At 43.5% G+C, this 22,133-nt stretch overlaps 2 protein-coding genes across 4 annotated transcripts in view; both read right to left on the minus strand.

The window, feature by feature from the left end:
* The window catches only part of RAB5B (RAB5B, member RAS oncogene family), a 33,407-nt gene extending 29,812 nt beyond the window's left edge, over positions 1 to 3,595 (minus strand). For 2 of the 3 annotated variants that reach the window (XM_087956121.1, XM_026678733.2), the window contains exon 1: positions 3,342 to 3,393. The gene's annotated coding sequence lies outside the window, so the exon portion shown is untranslated. Of the gene's footprint in view, positions 1 to 3,341; positions 3,394 to 3,474 lie in introns of those variants that run through there. The other variant, XM_026678735.2, reaches the window with a different exon arrangement.
* Positions 3,596 to 7,437: 3,842 nt separating this feature from the next.
* CDK2 (cyclin dependent kinase 2) lies at positions 7,438 to 21,112 on the minus strand. Its single transcript, XM_026678731.2, has 7 exons — positions 20,637 to 21,112; positions 16,249 to 16,326; positions 15,662 to 15,785; positions 13,624 to 13,794; positions 10,401 to 10,502; positions 9,501 to 9,704; positions 7,438 to 8,963 (listed from the first exon to the last, which is right to left on the minus strand). Exons 1-7 carry the CDS (start codon positions 20,750 to 20,752, stop codon positions 8,859 to 8,861), a joined length of 900 nt encoding a protein of 299 aa, XP_026534516.2. The 5' UTR covers positions 20,753 to 21,112; the 3' UTR covers positions 7,438 to 8,858.
* Between the last annotated feature and the right edge of the window lie 1,021 nt (positions 21,113 to 22,133).

Raw genomic sequence — 22,133 nt, forward strand, 5'->3', positions numbered from 1 at the left:
TTACTGTGCAGTTCCTTAGACATTTTTTTCTACCACTTAAGTTCTGTACTGTTGAATTTTGACAAGCTAGAGAGAATCTGAGTCTGTTTCCAACTGCTTGGACATTCAACCTACCACTGTAATTGGTTCTCTTTCCCATTTGGATCAACTCCTTTGTAACATTAAGACTCTGTTAGTATGAGAGAATCTATATAAAAATACATTCCACCTTTGCAAGTGACCCCTAAAAGCAATACCTCATCTTCCAAGAAGAGCTGATAACAGCAAGCAAATGTTGCAACTGCTCCAATATTTACATTGCTTTCAATAAGTATTTTCAAAATACTGGTTATACCATAGTCCTAAAATGATTAGCCCCTACCTATTTTTAAGTAGGTTCCTTCCTTATATCCTGATCAAGAGAGAACCACTATCCAGACTCATGTTGTAGACCTAAACAGAAAAGCTACTTCAGGTTCATTGAACTCCTTGTACACAGAACTCATCTTATTTAAAAACCAATTCAATATTAGGTTGTCTCTTTGCTGACAAGGGATAAAAAGTAAAACAGATTAATATACAAAGAAGAAAGAAAATACGTTATTAAATCCTAGCAGGAATTACATATTGCAAAATATACTCAATACCAGAGAGTTAGAGAGCTCCGTACCAACAAAAACTATCATTATCTTTTCACTCAGATTAAGACAAAGCACTTCACTTTCAAGTCAAGAAGTTGTCTGATTATACTATACAGGCCAACCAGGAGAAGGAACCCCATTCTCCTAATATCAGTAAGGAAAGATACAGACCCAGGGTAATTCTGCATTCTGTTTCTAAATTCCTGATTTATACTCAGAGAAAGCTTAAAAACAAATTATGAAGATAACTTTCCCTTACTACATATAGCACTTAAAGCATAACCGTAAAACCCATTAAAGCTTTTGATTTCTTTCTTGTGATCAGTATTAGCATACAATTAGCAAATTACCCAGTTTACCTTTATAACAAAAAAAAGTAGAATGTGTTTCCAAGATTAAGAGCTTCTATTTTAGATTCCAAGGTGTATGTCATATAAAGTGACATGTTAAAACCACTATTTTCCACAATGGGAAAGAGATTTGTTATCAGTAATGAATACTATTATGCAAAACTAGGAATGGGACATTTTTAGAACTCAAAAGCAAATGTACACCTATAGACAGTAGGAAGACAGTTGAAATATTTTTGCAAAGAAAGAACTAAAGATAATATAGGAGGGGAATGGAAGGATGAAAATTGAAACCAAATATGTAATCTAAGAATCTTAAATATAACTTCTAAAATTGTAATTTTAATGGAGAAAAAAGACAAGTGTAAAGTCAAACTGAAAATGGAAGACAGTACTGGCCAAAAATAGGGGCCCATGAGTCCACTCACCATCAATTTTAAGCACAGTAATAACAATGCACCTCTACACTAGCTTATCATTTTAGTCAGGTGTAAAACACATATGCTTTATTTTTATATACTTTCTTTGATCTCAGTTATACCAATAACACTCATATCATCAAGAGTTTAGAAAAATCACTTAACTGCTTAAGAAAAAAAAAGTTGCAACAATGGGCAAGAACAATAAGGATAAAACTAGAGAAATCTGTAAAGATTAAAAGAAGTTTCTCACCATTAAACAACCTAAAGTTTACTGCTAAACTCCAGGAGTGTGTCCTTGATAAGATCTAGTTCTACACCTGTGTAGATTCAGGATAAATCAATCTAGGAAAACACAATTTCTTAAATAAACCATAATGAAGTATGTATGGAAATTCATTCACTTATTCTTCATACTGTACATTTAAGCTTGGTATCAATGCATTTCCATCAGCTATCAAAGCCTTATAGTATCTTTTGGATGTAGGATACATTAAGGACTGCATCTTGGCTTAAGTCTACTTCTCATACTGATTTAATAAGGAACATCGGAGCTCCTTCCATCCCCCCCCCTTTTCTGGGCAGCTTTCCCACATCTATGCATTTTTAATGGAGTACAACTTTAAGGGAAAAGAACCTTAAAACATCCACGAAGCCCCACTATGCCTTTCAGAGCTTAATTACAAGGATTAGTAAAAAGCACCACACATGCCTATCTATTACCATAAATTTAAGCCGAATCACAGACACTCTTGTGACTGCTGACCATGCAATCGGTAACTCTTCTTTGAAAGGGCAAAACCATTTGCCCCTCCTAGGTGACTTACATTTAAGAAAGAAACCATAATTGATCAAGAAACCCACGGAAGGGATGTGAGCGTGTGGGGAATTCAATGCTATGAGAGGACATAAATCTTTCAAGAGAAAGAAAACACGGAAAGACGAACGGGCAAGAAAGGCTTTTAACAAGCCAGGCAGCCAAGCTCGGATCTTCCAACAGCCAGCAAAATGCTAAACAACTGTTAAGTTCACCGGCTATCGCGGTAGTACAAAGTTCTGCTTTCCTAACGCCAAGGCGGCAGGCTGGGAAGCTTTGATGGGTCCCTCCTACGCCAACCAGATTTTACTAACGACTAAGTATGCAATTTACTCCCCACTAGCCAGTTCTTAACCTCTTTTAAAACCAAGGCAAGCTTAACCATATCGAGCTGATTACGGTATACGAGAACGATCCCTCCTCACGCAGAGCTGATCTCAATTACGGATCGATTAATAAACCCCCGAACAACTCACTAGGGCCCGTTTTATTATGCCGATCCACCAGGATTTCCACCGAAGCAGCAAGTCTTCGTAACTCAGCCCGGTCGGTTCCCTACGTCAGAAAGGCCACACACACAGAGAGAGAGACAGAAACATCGCCGGGAAAGAGAGAGAGACAGTCGCCATTCCGACGCGGACGTTCCCTTACAACGCTTGCGGCCCGGCGACTCCGCTTCAAACTCGCCCTCCTAGCCCCATTCTAGCGTTAACCGATGTCCTTCACCCCCACCCTGGCTCGGCACCGTCCAGCTGCCCTGGATGTCAAGAGGCCTTTCGCTTCGCCCCACTTCTGGCTTCTCCAGGCCACCTCCCTCCGTGTGGCGCGTATCCATCCCTCCCAAGTCAGTAGCCGGTTGGAAAAGGGACAGGCCCACCTCTACAAGACCCGCCAGGGCCTCCAATTAACCTCTTGGGCCGTCCGCCGCCTCCCCCCACAGCCACAAGGACTCGCTAGCCAAGCCCACTCCCCCTCTTGCTCCCCCGCTGCCGGACGGAGGGCCCAAGTCCATCCTCTAGCCCCCCGTGTAATGAAGCCACTGTGGTCTGAGGGAGTGACTTCCGAGGGAGCCAAAACGATCCCCCGAGAAGCCGCCGGGTAGCCCGGCGCGGCCTAAGAGCCCCCACATAGGTACCTGAGACGGCACTAGCTCCCCCCTCTTCGCGGCCCTCGACTGTTTCGCACACAAACAAACTACCTCAACCAAACCCAACTCTGTGCCGGAAGGCGGAGTTAGACTGCGTTCTAAACCAATGGCCGCTAGGCACCTGGGGCGCAAGAACGTCCTCTCGACCAATCGCCTCACGGGAAACCGCACCCTTGCCTCATCTAGCTAATTGGAACTCCGCGAAGGGAAGGACGGGCAAGCAGCTCTAAGCACCAATGCAGCGAAGGAGGCGGAATGGCGAGTTAAAAAGCTTCCAGCCAATAGAAAAGACAATTGGGGTTTTAATCGACGAGTAAACCAGCCAGTAGAAAGGTTGCGGATTCGAGAGGTTTCACAAACAACAAATAAGGTGACCTAAGAAGGGAGGAGCCGTCCGGCGGGGCCATCCAATCACAGCTCGCTCTGTAGCTGATATTGCCCAATCGCAGATCACATGTCCTTCATACCTCCTAGCGAGAGGCCGAATTGAGAAGAAGGTAGGTAGACGTGCACCGAACTTTCTTTGCCCAATCAGAGAGCGCACTACCTCCGGAGGCCAATTAGAAGCCACGAGGAATTTGAATGGCACAAGGAGGAGAAAAAAAAGTTACTTCCGGGACTCCTGTGAACCTTGACCCCTCCACCCCCGTTGGGGCCGGGCGAGTTGGAGTTCTAGGAACGGGAAATCATGTGGGGGGCGTGGCCAGAGCTGAGTCGGCCGGAAGTTTCGTTGCTGAGGCCGCAGGTTCGCTGATCTCAGCGGGACGTGCTTCTTGAGTAACGCCCGCAAGAGTCGTAGAGCCGGGAGCTGCTGCGCCTCAGAAAAGACGGAGTCCCATCCCGCTCTCCCTCCTGTCAACTGTTCCTTGGAGTTCCGAGGATCAGTCTGCCGAGGCGCCTTCCTGCGGCCCTGGAAGGCGGTGGGCCGGCCAGTCCTCCGAATAGTATTAAAAAGAAAGCAGCTCCCTGGGTGAGAGGAAAGTATCAGGGAGGACGGCCCCTGTTGAGCTCGGTCGAAGGGGAAAGAAGTCGAGGCGCGAGTAAGGACGCGGAGCAAATCTCCGCTTCTAAGACTTTTTGTCGGGGAGCGAGAAGATAAATCGAGGGTCCCCCCCTCCCCCCTGAATGAGAGAGAGCCTTCTGTGGGCTACTAACGGACTCTCGGTAATGGTCAGCAATACCGATTCTGCTACGTCAAAATAAAAAGGTGGTGAATACCCGAATAAGATGGGAGGACCTTTTTAAAAATGATTCTCTGGGACGTTACAGTTTAAAAGATAAGAACTAATATAAAGTAAAAGAAAAATAGTAAAAAAAATATTTCCCTTCATCACAAATAAAAACAGTTTTAGTAACATCATCATCAGCCTTCTCTTAACATACAGCAAATGTGCATACAACAAATGTTCTTTTTTCTATGACTCCTATCTATAGACAAATCTTTAAGGTCTCCTTGTTTCAGTCCTGGTCAGCAAAAGTCCATAAGTTATCAGGAACAACTTACCTATTTTAACCTTGTTGAAATAAACTAACTTTATATTTCTTCTTTTCACTTTTAACAATCTTAATCTTTAATCCCTTCAAATCTGCCAGGTTTTCATTTTTTCTTTGTCCCTTCTCAAAAACCTTTAAACCAGATTTAACAAGAATCTAAGGATGCAAAGGAACTCCAAACCATAATATCCCACTATCATGTCCCACGGTGGCTTGCTTTCTCCAGCTGAAAACCAAAATCTTCCACTTTTAATCCTCAGGACATTGATGCAACTGCCTGCTGGAAGCACCCTTTGACAAGATTGGTATGAATGGCAATCTACTTTCTGGAGAGCAAGGTTTCTTCTAGATATCCCTTGATGCACTCTTCTTCAATGTTCCTTATTGTGGACTTGTGACTACTGATGCCACAAGAGTGGGTTGCAGAACCGTCACTACCCTAGGATTCTTTTAGATTCTTGACGTTGCATGCATTGTTCTTAGGTGCTTTTTGTTGGACCGCCGTTCCTGGGAAGAATGAAGCTATTGTACATTCTTCATTTATATGCTTCCTATAGATTGGTGGAAAGCAGTGTTTTTGACAAAAAAAAATGTGCCTAATAAGCTTTCATAGCCCACATTTTGTGGTCCATGTCTTTTGAGATCTGATTCACTTCCACAAACCTGTTGTGAAACTTTGTTAGTGGTAACTGTTTAGGACTCTTCAAACTCAGATGATCATGTGATTGGAATATTTGACACAATTTATTCTCTTAAAACAACAGATCATCCTATGATTTCACATAATTGTTTTAAATGATTTTACATTGTGTAAGCCGCCTCAAGTCGCCATGGGCGAATAGGTGGCAATATAAATAAAATAAAAAAATAAATTGTGGTTCAGATGCTGGGATAGGTGAAGGGAAACCCAGATAACTAATCCACCATTAGCTTTAGTAGGTGATTGACTTTGGGACATCATCTCAAAGTTGGAGGTCTTCAGAACAATAGTGCTATAGAAAAGGAGCCATATAGACCAAGACTTCTTATGAATTGGTACATTAGTAGATCTACAGGCCACACATTTCCATAGCTCATAGTTCACCTTCATATCAATTTACATTTTCACAAGTCTCCTGGACAGAATTCAAGACCTGAGATTTGCAAAGAATGTGATCTCTCTACCTCTACTGAATCACATATTCTTGGGATGTATGTAAGCAAGAGAGAACATCAGACAAGCTTTGATTGAAAGTATTTGTAACAAGACAATTCTATACAGGTAGTCATCAATTTATGACTGTAATTAAGCCCAAGATCATGGTTAAGGTGTCATTAAGCAGGTTCCCACATAATTGCACTCGATTTAATGACCTTTTTTGCAGTAAATGCAGAAGTCATTAGGTGAATCCATTTTATCCAGTGAGCGACGGTTGTTTTTTGTTTTGTTTTTTTGGTTTGTTTTTTTGCCAGAATCCAAGAGTAAAAGCTGAAAACTGGCAAAGAAGTAAAAAAAAAAAAAAAAATTGGAGCCATGTGATTGCAGGACACTGCAGCCAGCCATAAATACAAATCAGTTGCCAAATGCCCAAAATGTGATTGCATGATCATACACACAAGCAGGGGTTGGTACAGGTGCAAGCAGTTGCAAAATTGAGTTGTAAATACCTTTTAGAGGAGTCCATTATAACTTCAGTCACTAAGTGGCTGATTATAAGTCAAGGACTACATGTAATTACATCTTTTATGTTTCACAATAAAATCTCGATGTGTATTCAGATACAAGTGGGAAACGTAGGCCGGTGATTCTCAACACATGAGAATCGGATCCCTTGGAATCCCCAAGACTCGTTCAAAGGGTTGCAAAGTCAAAGTAATTTTGGAGATCAAATAAGATAATTCCAAAACTCTTCGAGGTCCACAATCATTTCTAAGTTTGTAAAAAGATTCTGAAATCAAAACATTGCTTTTAACTGCTAGACAATTTATATTTTCATCTACCAAATCCTTGAATTCGATGAAAACTGATGAGTATCTTTGCTTTGATGAAAAGAAAGCCATGTGTTAAAATTGCTAGTATTTAATGATTTAGAAACTGATTTCACAGTACTGTATTTAGTAACATTTGTCTTACAAAGAGCTAAGAAAACTAATTTTCTTTAAAAGATTATATTACAAAAATGTCAAGGTGCTTAGACTAACAAATCCGGAAATCTTTTTTAAAACGAATAGCTGTATAAATATATATATATTTCCAGTCCAAAAATGAAGGGAAAGAATACCATGGTTCCAAATATTGCTTGTGAATAGTGGCATGAATAACATCTTGATATTTCTGTATTATTACACTAAGCAACGTCATGTAAGAATGTCCAGTTTAATTCAAGAGGTCCTGAAATAACCAACTTTCAGAAAAGTCTCCATATCTGAAACAATGTTTTTTTTTTCATCTGAGTGAAGATAGTAAGAATTATGACAGGATGAATGAGAAGTTTCCCCACATTGAGGAAAGTACAGTCCTCGCCATCTTAAAATACATGTTTCATTTCTACAATAATTGAGCATTACCCTAGCATACATGCTTTTGATAAAATAAGCCTTTCAGAAAAACAAATACCAGATAGCTTTACTGTGAAGCCTCATATTTAAGGTGTATCATACAACTGATCGAGTTAAGTGTGCAAGTTGGAGTTATTTCAAAATCAGATTTAAGTTATTGCTGCACGCTAGACAGGCTTTAGGTACTTCACATTGCCTTATTTTGAAATAAAATCCTGAATTCTATAGGAAAGCGTTCTACTATTTAGCAAATCTAAGTGGTCTTTAAAAATTCTCAATATGAAACTTTTATAATACTTCACCTCCACATGGCATTCACCAGAAACCAATCATGATTTTTAGTTCAGACTATTATTATTTTTAAATCAGAACTTAGATGACATTCAACTGATGTTAACTTGAACAATCCAGTTCCCTCCAAAACAGGGTGAAACAAAGATGTAGACATTGGTATTTCCGGCTCCCCAGACCTTGCCAGAAAAGTTTGCTGATGTGAATTCTCTAGCTGAGTTTAAGACTTATATTTGGCTTGAGATGTATGACTGAAGATTATAGGAGACAATAATTAGATATGTATTTCAAAGCTCATGTATAATTTAAGCATCCATATTTGCAAGATACGTTACTTAAAGCCAGGGATGTAAGGTCAACCCATCAGAACTGACATTTGAAACTTTCCTGACTGTAGGACAGTATTGGAATGACAATCCATAATTGCCAAACATAAGGCATTAATTGGCTGCAAATTCAGAAAGACCATCAGCTCACTGACACAGAACAAGGAAACAGGTATATAATACAATACTGGGTGAATAAAGATTACTCTGCATATCAGCTGTCAAAAAGACCTTAGTGATGCAGCCAGCATCTGAATAATTAACAAGGCATACTGTACCACCAGCTTCAGCAATCGCCTCTCTCCAGGGTTGTTTTAATTAGTGGGTTAAACTGACCAACATCACTGATGAAAACGCCGTTAAAGATGTTGCCAAAGTCCCTTAGCCCTCTCATAAAAGTCCCTTCTACACCTGAAGGAAAGAGAAGTGTCTACACTGTACTTGTACCCAAGATGTCAAGAGCTGGAGAGTAAGCAAATACAGAATGCCTTATTTTGAAGAAGTCACCAAGAAGGAAGGCATGGAACTCATTTGGGGTAGGGGTGGTGAGATAAAACACGTGAAGAATGAAAGGGGTGCTTCTCAAGCAAGTTGAATCCTTGAAGCTGGTAGCTTTGGAGACCCTTCTCTCTTCCCAAGGCAGCTTGGAACCAGCGAATCCTCAAGCTCAGCTTAGTGCTTTAAAGGTGAGTTCAGGAATAAAATCCTAAACGTGTAGGCTGTGCCTCAATTGGGCCACCAGTGTTCTCTGCGGGGTTAAGTTGAAAAGTTAAGTGCAAACAACCAAAGGCTGCCGGAGGAAAAGGCATGTTGCAGAGTTTGCACTGCGGCAACTCTGTGTGGCTTCTTTTCCATTTCACAAGCGGAGGTGTGGCAAAGCTTTTGTGACATCTCGAAAGAAGGGATGATTGAGAGCAGTCTTGGCTGAGATTCTCTTGTTGGGATCATAATGCAGCATTAGCTAAAGGGGAAGGAAGAGTGCAAGTTTCATTAGTCTTATGCACTATGATATACTCAAAATGTTGGAAGTGGTTTACACTTCCCAACTCTCACTTCACTACCTTGCTCAAGTTAGTGCTATGTGTTATAGTCTTAATCAAGTTAACGACAAGAATCAAAATCTAGAGACTAAAACTGTGACATTAGTTTGTCCCCTAAAGGAATGTGAGCAAAGTTACTCAAAACTAAGACCCAAACCATTTTTCTTGCAGGTGGATAAAGCCATGCATAGAGCTCACAAGTTCTACACTGACATGATTCAATCTTTTAAAGCAGGACAGCAGAAGAAAACATGGAGGCAGAGCAAACTCTGAATAGGAATTTGATTATAAATACCAACATTATATATAACACAAATCAATAATGGAGCTTTTGATTTGGCACGAGTGCCATTGCCAGTTGCTGTCAGATGCTCCTTAAAGTACCTATAACTTTTCTTAGTTTAGTATGTTAACCACACGCTATAGTTCAAAATCTTTTTTCTCTACATAAAACTCACTGCTAGAAGTTTTCTGCCTTCTTCATCCAATGGTGGTACTACTTTGCTAAAGTCCTGCCGGGCCCACTTGGGAAAACTGGATTTATAGTCAGGCATAGAAGTGACTCCCGGCCACACGATCTCATCCGGGGTGCCCAGTGTGCGGAAGATGCGAAATAGTTGGTCGATTTCTGAGTCTCCAGGGAAGAGAGCTCTACGGGTTAACTATTTGGCAGAAGAACAAAATGTCAGAACCACAACATAGTAGGCTTCGCTAGCATAATTGTTTTGATGTAATGTTTCAACCGTGTCCTTTTATTACTCAGTGATTTTATTCTGTTTCATTGGCTGTTTGATATACTTATAAAAATATTATGCAAACAGGATATAAAAAACGTAATTTTCATTATGATGGCCCTTCCCTATAGAGCTAAAAGCCCCGCATATGAAGATACTTGGATTGTGTGTCAACACTGACCACCATTAAGATAGACGGAAGGAATCTGGCCCCTTCCTTCATTCCGATCATTCAGCAGATGAGCAACCCTCAGCACATGCTCAATGTATGACCCAATTCTCCATTCTTGAAGCACAAATTGCCCCTAGCAGGGAAATAGTTCTCTCCAAAGCCCAATTCAGTCCTCAGAAGTCAACTGATCCTGTCAGCAGGCTTTTATTGAGCTGACCTACTCATGTTGCACACACAGAAATGAATGAGAGTGTGTTTTACAGCAATAAAGCTTTCCTTAAGGAGCGATAAACTTTTTCAAACGTTTGAGTCTGCAGTGGCATAGTTACCTACATTTGTACAATAACCTCGAGACCTTAGCATCACAAGGCAGATTTTCTGGCTCCTGCCAATCAAAGGCCTTTCAAGCCCAATTTGCTGCTCCATCCCACTGTCATTTCCAAAAGACATACCATCTCCACAAAGATGCATCCAAGGCTCCATATATCCACTGCTGTTGAGTAGTATTTGCAGCCAAGGAGAATCTCTGGAGCTCGATACCAAAGAGTCACCACCTAGGTAAGATATAAAACCCATACAATTAAATAACACTTCCAACCAGTTCTCTGCTTCACAAGCCCTGTCCTTCCATTTTTTTTTGTAAACGCATCATATACCACCACCAAATTAATTCACATGAAGAGCTATTATATGGGCTGGAGTCACTTTTCAATAGTTCACCACATGACTCACATACAGAAGAGGCTACATTCAATTATTGGTCCCTCTAGGGAAGAGACACCAAGCCAGAGGCACCAGTAAGGCAGCTTCCAAAGCTTCGTTCAGAAGCTAAGGAAAAAAAGGGGGATTCCTGAGTTATTGTATCCTATTTACATACCACAGAGCTTAATGAACAAGAAAATGTTGCATTACCATTAATCACATGAGTTTATAGGGTCACAAGAATATCCTCAGCATCATTTCCCAGATTACCTCTGATAGCCAAATTCAGAAATGATTTTTGAAATACTTTTTCCTTTCCCCTTACCTAAAAAGCAAGTTTGTTTAATCATTGTTGACACCAACTTCCATTTAAGTCTGGCTCGGCAAGTCCAAACTTTTAATCTCCAGACCCCAGTTTTAAAATAGAATACAAGTATTTTAAATGGTTATTAGCTATGTAAGAGAGCCAAGCATCTTTAAAATGAACACATTTGACCATATATCAGAAAACAAAGCCAGGTAGGGCTTCTTATGAGGGCACATTGAGCCAAATGGTCTTTACCGTGAGGCCTCCAACTGCAACCATTATATGAGTAGATAATTTCGGCCATCAACCAATAAAATGGACGCAAGGGCTTTCTGGCTATGACATCTGCCACCCCACTAATTGCCAGGATTGACTTGGCTGATCTGGCTGGCTAGGCAGTTGCCCCTTTGCCCCTGCCAAAGCTGTGTGCTCAGTGGAGGACAACCATCCCAGACTATACTACCAATCTTCCATAAAGGGTGTGGGCAGTATTCCTGTAGTACAGATAGTCCTCGACTTACAACAGTTTGTTTAGTGACTATTCAAAGTTACAGTGGCCCTGACGAATTACCATTTCTCACACTTATGACTGTTGCAGCATCCCCATGGTCACGTAATCAAAATTCAGACACTTGAAAACTGGCTCCTATGTATGATGGTTGCAGTGTCGATCACTTTTTGTGACCTTCTGACAAGCCAAGTCAATGGGGAAGCCAGAGTCACTTCACAATTGTGTTACAAACTTTTAACAACTGCAGTGATTCACTTAACATTTGTGGCAAGAAAGGTCGTAAAACGGGGAAAAACTAACTTAACAGCTGTTTCACTTAGCAACATAAATTTTGGGCTCAATTGTGGTTGTATAGGTAATCGAGGATTACCTATACATGTGTACCCCTTCTGAATTTTTTTTTTTTTTTGGTGGATCCTGGACTTCCCATTGCAGTTACTGCTAAAAGTCAGCAACAAAGAGTGCAATCAAAAGCTTAAAGGGTTAAACTTTATATGTTTGCTTTAATGTGAAAATCTCTTGGGTTTTTTCTCTTCCCCAGCTAAAAAGTGGTTGTCCTATCCTGGCCTACAACAACAGAGAATGCAATCTCACTGCTGACGAGAAAAAACATTAGTAAAATATTCCAAACTTTAGCCCTTTAGGCTATCTGTTTTGATTAAAATAATAATTTCAATCGATGTTTCAAACAGAGCATGGGAATGAGCTATAGCAACAAAGACACATAATACAAAACTGTACTCTGAGAAAGTAATGCAGTAACTGCATTTCTACATAAGCCTCTTTGAAAACAGTCACTTTCAGCTGGAATGCAAGTAAGTTATGTGACATCAACATGGAGGGAAATCTGAAAGAAATAAATTTGGGCCATGTTCCTGAGCAGCGGGATATTAAAGAAATTGTTTCCCTAATGCTACTCAGCCTCAAGTCCATACATGTTTATATGTGTACACCTAGAGCGAAAGCCAAGACAAAAATAGATTATAAAACAAATCAATCCAGATTTTTCATTCAAGGCACAAATTGATCAGGTTCATATTATATTCTGGACATATTATAAGACTGAGCCCCCGAGAGAAGCCTGGAAAAGGGGGGAAGGAAAGAGAAACTGCAAGTTCAATGGACTCAATGATAGTAGCAATAGGTGCACCAGGCCAGATCATCTGGAGAAGGTCCCTAAATGTTAATCCCACCTTGATGGCACGTAATTGATAAATCATATTTAATACAAAATATAAAAGAGAAAGAGAAGAGCCAGTATGTTGTTATAATGTGAAAATCAGCATTTTCCAATCAACCAATCAGACTACAGGTAGTCCTTGACTTATGACCATTCAAAGTCATGGTGCTGAACGAATGGTGATTATGAACAGTCCTCAGACTTCCTTCTATCCCAGTACCCTTGCAGTCAAATAATCACAATTTGGGAGCACACAACAACCAGTTTGCACTTACATCTAGCTGAAGCACCTCCAGGGGCGGGTTTCAAAAATCCCAGCAACCGGTTTGCTGCCCGGTTGTTGGGTGGGCGGGGCCTACTGGAACTTCCTGTTTCCGGCTTCTGGTGGGCTTCCAGAGCCGGGGGCAAGCCGTTTTTGTCCTCCCAAGGGTCTAGAAGCCTCCCCTGGTCCTCTGGGAGAGCTAAAACAGCCTCCCCCGGCCTCTGGAGGCCCTCCAGAAGCCGGAAACAGGCCTGTTTCCGGACTTCCAGAAGGCCGCGCAGACCCTGCACTTACCTCCATCGAAAATGGGCTGCATGGAGACTCCTAGAAGGGGTGGGGTCAGCCGGTCATTTGAAATACTGATTCGGCGAACCAGCTGTAACTTTAACATCCGGTTTGCTCCAACCAGTAGAATCCCACCCCTGAGCACCTCACAATCAAGTGATTGCCATTTGCAACCTTTTCGAAAAAGTCAGTGATAGAAAATGTGGCAAGCCTCCCCGCCCTCCAGGTTTGCACTGGCCACTCATGCACCCCCTTGTCACATCTCCCTTGCGCACCCTCCCCAACTTGTGCATTCTTGTGTGCCTTCCCTGAGCTTTACAATCACATTGCTTAGCGATGGAAATTCCAGTCCCAATTGCCACTATTAAGTCAAGGACTGTATGTGTAGTATAGCGAATGCCAAAGTGGGGGGAAAACAAATTGCTCACCTCATGCGTGTAGGTTCTCACTGGCACACCAAATGCACGTGCAAGCCCAAAGTCAGCAAGTTTTATTGCTCCTTCTGCATTGATGAGGAGGTTCTGTGGCTTCAGATCTCGGTGGAGGACACGATGGGAATGGCAAAAGGCCAGGCCCTGCAGCAGCTGGAACAGATAGCTCTAGGAAAAACATAAACATGCTTCAAAAAAAAAAAAAAATAGGTTTTGGTTGTGCTTGGGAGCCTATTGACCAAAACTAACTAGCACTGTCCTTACCAATAATGGAGAATAACATGGTTGCATGTAACATGGTGTGGTTATGGTTGGAATCTAATCCACCCCTTCTCTACTAAAACCTTGGTTGACCATGAGTCCTTAAGTCAGTACAGGTAGTCCTCAACTTATGATCACAATTGAGCCCAAAATTTATGTTGTTACCTGAGAAATTTAGGTCTCAAAAGGTGAACACATGATTCTGTGACATTGCAACCGTCCTAAATACAAACCAGTTGTGTCAAGCATCTGAACATAAATCTCGTGACCATGGGGGATGCTACAATGGTTGTGAGTACGAAAAATGGTCATAAGTCACTTTTTTCAGTGCCGTTATAACTTTGGTCACTACAAACTGTTGTAAGTCAAGGACTCCCTGTATAAGCAGGCCCATCTGCTATAGAGAGGGGGTGCAATTTGGAATATAAGAGGGCTAAATGACAGAATATAAATTGACAAATCCAATGTAAGAAAAACAAATATGTTCTGGTCTTAATGGATTCGGTCTGAAAGATCACAATATTGAAAAGAACATGTTTACAGAAAGTACCCTTGAGTTCCTGTGTTATAAGAAAGAGAGGAACTGCAAACAACAGAAAAGCAAATATTTTTATAAGTTGAAGGCTGTGATGCCGTCCTTGAGACCTGAATGGCTGTGGCCAGTTTGGGGAAGCTAGGCAGGTCCTTATCAGTGTACCTGGGGTGAATTCTATTGTTAGCAGGCATGATATTTCTGAAAAAAAAAGGGGCAGACCCCGCCGCGCCGGGACCTTGCCAGGGCCGAGGCGGGGCGTGTTGCCGGAGGCTGGTCTGTGGCTGGTCAGCTCCTTTCCTGCCGCTCGCCCGCCCCCCCCCCCCCCACCCCCGGCCCGCTCGTCCCCCCCCCCCCCCCCCCCCCCCCCGCGGCTCCAGCGTTGCCTCGGAGGCAAAACCAGGGCTCCATTGCAAAGGAAGCCACCAATTCATTTTAACGGAAGAACTGCCTATTGAGCAAAGCGGGCCAAAAAACGGCATAGCTGAGAAGGTCCATTGTAAAAGACACAGAATGCTGAGGTTATCAACTGATGGATGGAAGATTGGCAAATTTGCTGCCAAATTTGATTCCCTTTAGCTGGTTAAGGAAGCTTTTTTCTTCTTCTTTGATTTGATGAGATTGCAAGGGGCCTTTGTCTGGTGCAGGGAGCATCAGTTTGGATCCGATGAAATTAGGTAAAGAGATGAAGCGGATTTGACTCTGATCAGATCCAAAAGACCTGTGGGGGCATGTCTAATTCAACATGTTGTGTGCCACTTTATGAAGAACCGTGTCTACCAGATTCTTCAGTCTCTAAGGCCATAGTCTGTCTGTCTGCCTTAAGGACAAGCCAGGATCGGCTATACTGTTGAGACTACTGTTTCCAATGCCCATTTGGTAACCCAAAGTAGAGGGTCTTGTGCTTTGTTTTACCACATTAAAAAAAAAAAAAGGAAACACATTGAACATTTAGCAGAACTATATAATTTCATTTCGGTCTATATAAGATTTTAGTCAACTCAGCAGTATTTAAGAGCGAAGCCACTCTGGCTGCACACATTGTTCATTAAGAAGCTCTGTATGACCTTCTACATTGAAGCGCATGTCCACTGAAGGCACAAAATTCCCCTCAAAATCCTTGGCTGGCAGCGCTCCTGCAGTTCTTTTGTCAAGCAAAAAGAAATGTACCCAGTCTACCCGTGAACCCAGAACTCAGTTGTGGTGTTGTTGTTTTTTGCATACATGCTCTGCCTGGCTTACCTTGATAAGAGGTAACTCTACACCACTGATGGAAGTAGAAGAATCCATGAATTTCTTTAGATCTTGATGTAAGAACTCAAACACCAAATAGAGTTTGTTCTCAGTGTGGATCACATCCAACAATCTGGGGAGTCAAGGAAGGGATAGGAAGTAAAAGACAAACAAGAAATTTTGGATATTGATGAGAAAACTGCAAAAAAAATATCTTTTTTTACAAGTTCAGTGCCGTTATATAAATTATATTCAAGTGGCCCATGTTTCTAAATTTAGCCGAAATAAAATAAGGAACATGGAAGTGTGTAACGTCCAGTTTACTGCAAAACCTTCTTTGAAGCAACCATTTCCCAGTTCAGTTGCTGTCAGATATTAGCCCACAAAAACGCCTCCTCCCAATTTAACTGGAGAACTGAACAGTGGCCGCTGTTTACCAACCATTTAGCTGGAAAATTGAACTGTGGTCATTGTATACCCACCACCTTAATTGTACAACAATTACAGTGGTTGGGTAAATGGCCTGACGACCCACCAAAAATAGCATTCTATTTATTATTCTCCAGATCATCTCTTTCTGGTTTCCACATACTTACTTGACTATGTTGGGATGGTTCAATTCCTTTAAGAGTGAAATCTCTCGGATGGCAGTACTGGGAACTCCTTCTGTCTCCCTGAAAGCAAAGAAAACAATCAAATTAAGGAGAGGAGATAAAACTAGAGTGAATTTAGCCAAATAAATTGACTACTTGAGATGCTGAGGTAGACAACTAAGCATCAGAAGTTGTAGATGAAAAAGCGCATAACAGATGATTACTCAATGCAAGTGGAATAATACATTACTGATGCAGATTAAATAAGATATGCTGAGGCTTCCTTATTATCCTGTATGAATATTTGATATATTTGACTTTGTATCCTCTAATGTCTGGGTTCACACATCAAGCTGGCCTTCTAATCCAACTATCAGCTTTACAGGGACAAGACCTGGGAAACTCCAGAATATAAATATCCCCCAAATCATTTTCACTTGCTCACAGAACTAGTGTGAAAACATGAAGCTGGAGGAAAGAAATTAACATGTACATGTATACCACCTTCAGCTTCTAGTAGATAAAAAAGGGGAGGTATCTAATAAACCAGTGGTTCCCAAAGTGGGCGGTACTGCCCCCTGGGGGGCGGTGGGATGCCTTACGGGGGTGGTAAGAGGCAAGGGGGCCGGCAGGGGGGCGCTAAGACATGGCAGGGGGGCATTCAACGTGCCGGCCCCGCAGGCTCACTGACTGCCGGCCACGCAGCCCATTGACTGTTTAATCGCTTCGTAGCTGGCGTCTCGAATGCGGAACCCGCGCGCAGTGAGCCTTGCCAAGCCTGTGGGGGGAGAGGTGGGAGGTGGTGGAAAGAGGGCACCTTAAGCTTGCAGGCTGACCTCTCCGGTGGAAGTGGCGGAGGCGCGCCAGAAGGCCCGAAAGCAAAACCCTCCCAAGGCGTGCAGTGAAAGGGGTGGGTGGTCCGGTGTTAGGGCCCCCTCCCCAGAGAACAAGGGAGCGTGCAGCGCCCACCCGGCCTCCGCCTCTCCAGCCAGCCGGGCTTGCGTGCAGGATGCGGGTGGGTGCAGCTGCGGCTCTCCAAGGCACGTGGCTCAGTTCGGTTTGGCTCTACGTGGCCATCCCGGACCTAGCCTCCCTCTGCAGCCCGGTTCTTCTGACTGAGCCCTGCGCTTGCTTGCTTAGTTTCCAAGTGATCGTTCCCTCCGCCTCCGCTAGTCTGGTCTGGGCTGCTTCGGCACACCTTCCTCCTCCAGGGCGGAGTATAAAGATGGGCGGAACGCTTCACTGAAGTTGGGAGTCTCTGAGCGTGTGCAGAATACCTCCCCTTGCTTGGCCTGATGGAAGTGGACCTTGGGTGGAAGCAAAGAGGGTGAGGTCGGCTGCATTGCTGCCCCGGGGAGGTTGGCATTACAAAGTTGGATGCCAAAGGGGACTGGAGAAGGGACAGAGGGGCAGCTGGAGAAGGGGCAGAGGGGCAGTTGCATTAAGGAGCAGGAAGATCTTAGCCATGGTTTATTCATTGACTAAGCCGGAATCAAACAGCATGCTAAACTCTAAACCAGAATGGCTGGGTTGATATATTCAGCCTGTGTTTCTCAACCTTGGCAACTTGTGTAGACTTCAATTCCCACCCTGGCTTTGCTCTACTTTCCCAAAGTGCCACTGCTGTCGCATTCTTTCTGTCAGTCTGTCCGTCCATACATACATACATCCAAAAGGTTGGCCTGTCTGTCTGCCTTTCTTTCTGTCTGTTTACCTACCTACCTACCTATCTACCAATATAGATCGATCGATCTATCTATCCATCCAAAATGTCTGCCTGCCTTTCTGTCTACCTACCAACCAATCTACTTACCTACCTACTCCATACATTCATCCAAAAGGTCTCCCTGCCTGCCTGCCTATGTACCTATCTACTTACCAATCTATCCACCTACCTACCTGTCTCTCTGTCTGTCTCTCTCTATCCATCCATCTATCCATGAAAGAGAGAGAGAGAGAGAGAGAGAGAGAGAGTGAGAGAGAGAGAAAGCTGATGCATCTGATTGAAATGAGGCCTAGTTTAGACTGAGGCCCTTTTCCACATTGAAACATCTTTGCCAGCACATTGAAACATCGTTGGCTTCTATTAAAGGTTTTGTGGACAAAACATGGTCAAGACTATCAGGAAGCTCTCACATTTTGTTGAGGCTTTAAACAGGATCCATTGGACCAGATCTCCACCCTAAAAATTACTTTTTCCCAATGTATTACAGTGCCAATTCTGAAGAAGGCAAAACCAAAATGTACTGGTAAATTACAAGGAGACACACACACACACACACACTCCCTTCTAACCCTGCTGGAGCAAGTGATTGGACTAGAATAGATATCTCATTATCTTTCTCCTCCCTCCCTCCCTCCTTCTTTATTTCTTTTTCTTTCTATCCCTTCCTTCCATCCCCTCTCTTTCTTTGTCCCTTTTCTCTTTCTTTTTTCTCTTTCTCTCTCTCTTTTCTTTCTCTCTCTTTCCCTCTCTCAGGCTCACCCCATTGACTTGACTTGCTTGGGCAGGTCCCTCCAATGCAGTGGGCTCAACGGGGTGGACCTGTGGGGCCGGCACCTAGAACATGGCAGTGTCGGCATGTTTGAAAAGTAGAGCAAAGCCAGAGGTCAGTAATTTTTGCTGCAAAGAATCACAAAAGCTTCTGGGTTGTGCACAAGAAGGGACACACGTCAATGCAATTCAGCAACATAAAATAATGAGATACAATTAAAACAAATCAACAAGAATCGGCAAAGCATCTCTGATTAGATTTTATTCACTGCTAGAATCTAATAAGAGATGCTTTGCCGATTCTAGTCCAATGACCTGCTCCAGCAGGGTTAGAAGGGAGTGTGTCACGTGTATGTGTGTGCATGGCTGTCAAAACTCCAAAAACAGGTCAAGTATCTCTGGTGAGGCCAGTCATAAATTAGAACACCTGCTAAACAACCGGCCATTAAGTGAGGACCACTTGTATTTGGTTTGCCAGTCACCTGGCCACACCCACCCATGACCACCAAATCACACCTACCCTGTCATGTGACCAGCAAGCCATGCCCAACCAGCAAGCCATGCCACTCAGTCATGTGACCAGCAAGCCACACCCACCCAGTCACATGACCAAGCTACACCCTCAAACTAGGCCACGCCCACAAAAATTTGAATCCCACCCCTGGGTGGGGGGCACCGAGGATGAATTTGTAGCACCAAGGGGGCGGTGGACTGAAAAAGTTTGGGAACCACTGTAATAAACGCTCATGATTTTATCGTGCCCAAGCAAAACAAAGGGAAAAGGACTTACTCAAGACTTAGCATTATTAACCGAATCCAAGAAGTTAGCTGGGTATTCTACAGCACCCAGAAGAGATATCTATTTGTGTTAATTTTCATAGCAAAGGACATTTTTAAAGTGTGGGTCACACAAGATTCTCTTGCTGCCAGCAGCACCCTTCTAACTTGAAATGTGGAAGAACATTTTTCGATTCACCTTAGCTCCAATCTCAACCGGTCATGCCATGAAATAATTACAATAACTACAGGAACCTGTACAGCAAGCTGCCTAGCTATTCCAACTCCATCGCTCCCTCTTTCTTGGGGAGCTCTCCCAGCCCGGGGGCCATCATCCTGCATACGATCTGCATTTCGCCAGCTACTACCTATGTGGTGAAAGAGAGAGAGACCGAGAGAGAACTCATGCTCCGCTTGGGGCTAAGGAGCGTTTGCAGGCAGGTAAACTTAGCTCCTTATTAAAAACTGAGATAAAGAGGAGCCGCAGAGGTGACCAGACGCTGCGTGTCTCCTTTTAGTCTTGATAAAATTTCCGGAAATATTTGGATCAAGAAGAGAGGAAAGCAAAAAGCTCCCTCCTCTGAACCAACCCTTCAATCTATAAAGGGAGGGGTCTCCAACCTTGGCCACTTTAAGCCTGGGTACTTCAACTCCCAGAATTCCCTGGCCAGCAAAGCAATGCTGGCCGGGAATTCTGGGAGTTGAAGTACCCAGGCTTAAAGTGGCCAAGGTTGAGAGACCCTGATCTAAGGTACCCTTAATGGCAATGCTGGCCGGGGAATTCTGGGAGTTGAAGTACCCAGGCTTAAAGTGGCCAAGGTTGGAGACCCCTGATCCCTTACTGGCGAAGGAGGAGGAGCAGCCGAGCCGCCAGATTACGAGTCTTTCCCTTTTCTTTTTTTTTCTCCCGCACCCTTTGCTCCTCGACCACCGTCACAAATCTAGAGACTTCCTTCCCAAAAAGCAGAGCGAGGCTCCGGGCTTGCGCTCTCTCCCTTAAGCGGGAGAAACGATCCCTCTTCTAGTTGCGTGTATTCGCGTGCACGTGTGAAAGGTGGGGAGAGGGAAAGTTTGGAATGGAGGTGGGGGTGGGGAGAGAGAGGAAAGGTCTTTCACTCACGTGTCCAGGCGGATTTTTTTCAGCGCGACCACCTCGCCGGTGACTTTGTTCTTGGCTTTATAGACCACGCCGTAGGTGCCTTCCCCGATTTTCTCCACTTTCTGGAAGTTCTCCATCGGAGGAGACGCGGGTTGGGGAAGGATCCCAGTTTGCCCAAAAGATCCTCGCCGGCACTAAGAGCAGGAAGGGAGAAGAGGCGGTGGTCCGCAAGAGCCAAGCGAGAGCGAGGTCTCCGGGCCGCCGCCCGCCGGTGGATGTTGCGGATGGGTGGGACTCGAACTCGCGCCACGCCGATCGACCGCAGCGTCTTTCTTCCGCTCGGCAGTTGAGCGACCGCGGCTTCTTCGGCTTCTTCTTCTGCCTTTCGCTCTCTTTTTTTCCCGCGCGCGACGCTGAACTTCAAACAATGCTAACGATTCCAGCTCCCCCACCCCACCCCGCCTCCTCCGGCTTCCCGCCTTCCATTCGCTCCGCCCTTCCTGCCAGCCGATTGGCTCCGGGCTTATAGCGAAACACGTCGTGTGGCGGGAGAGAAAAGAAGGAGAGGGGAAGTTTTTCTTAAAGGGCCAGCGCCGTCGTTTCCGAGAAGGAGAGTTTTCGTTGTTAAGGGCCCCGAGGACGGACACGGCACTTGGGGAGAAAATGCAAATGGAATGCAGTGCAGATGGACGACGGCAGGGATCGGAGCTTCGGATTTCATTCGGATTCGAATCGATTGTTAAAATCGGCAAAAGAAATGATTCTTTGAGTACATCTCAAAGGAGCTTTTTTCAAGAGGCCTTTCTGGTTTTTCTTGGAAGACGTTTCGCTTCTCATCCAAGAAGCTTCTTCACCTCAGAGCTGAAGAAGCTTCTTGGATGAGAAGCAAACTTCTTCAAAAGAAAAAAATCAAAGTTGCATTTGCCTCCTGAAAAACAACAACACCACCTTAGTTTGGGACAACCATGACCTGGATGACTGAAGATCTCTACACCATCACACACGAAACTGGATCATGAAACAGGTTACTATGATACGTATATTTAAAAGCTGAGAAACTTCTCATCCAAGAAGTTTCTTCATCTCAGAGCTGAAGAAGCTTCTGGGAGGAGAAGCGAAACGTCTTCAAAGAAAAACCAGAAAGTCCCATTGCCTCTTGAAAAAAGCACCTTTGGGATAACTTTGACCTGGATGACTGAGAATCTCCATAGACATTTAGTGATATACTCTCTTGAGTACATATTAACACAAAGGAGAAAATCAGCTGAACATGAGGATTGTGTTTGCACAATGTTCCCGCTAAGCAGTAATGGCACAGCTTAAAGATCACTATATAAATGGTTATGGGAACCACTGCAAGTGTGATCCCACTCAGATGACCTCCATCCAACCTGAACATGAAATAGGTATTACTTTTTAATAATTAAATATAGCCAAAATCTTCACCGTATCTCAAGTCTTTAGTCTTAAAACATTGCAAGTTTAGGGGTGAGAATGGCAAAATCTTGCAAGCATTGT

The sequence above is a fragment of the Notechis scutatus genome, chromosome 2 (assembly GCF_049901735.1).
Source record: "Notechis scutatus isolate UNSWTSFEM ecotype Mainland chromosome 2, rNotScu1.2, whole genome shotgun sequence".
In the NCBI taxonomy this organism is placed as follows: Eukaryota; Metazoa; Chordata; class Lepidosauria; order Squamata; family Elapidae; genus Notechis; species Notechis scutatus.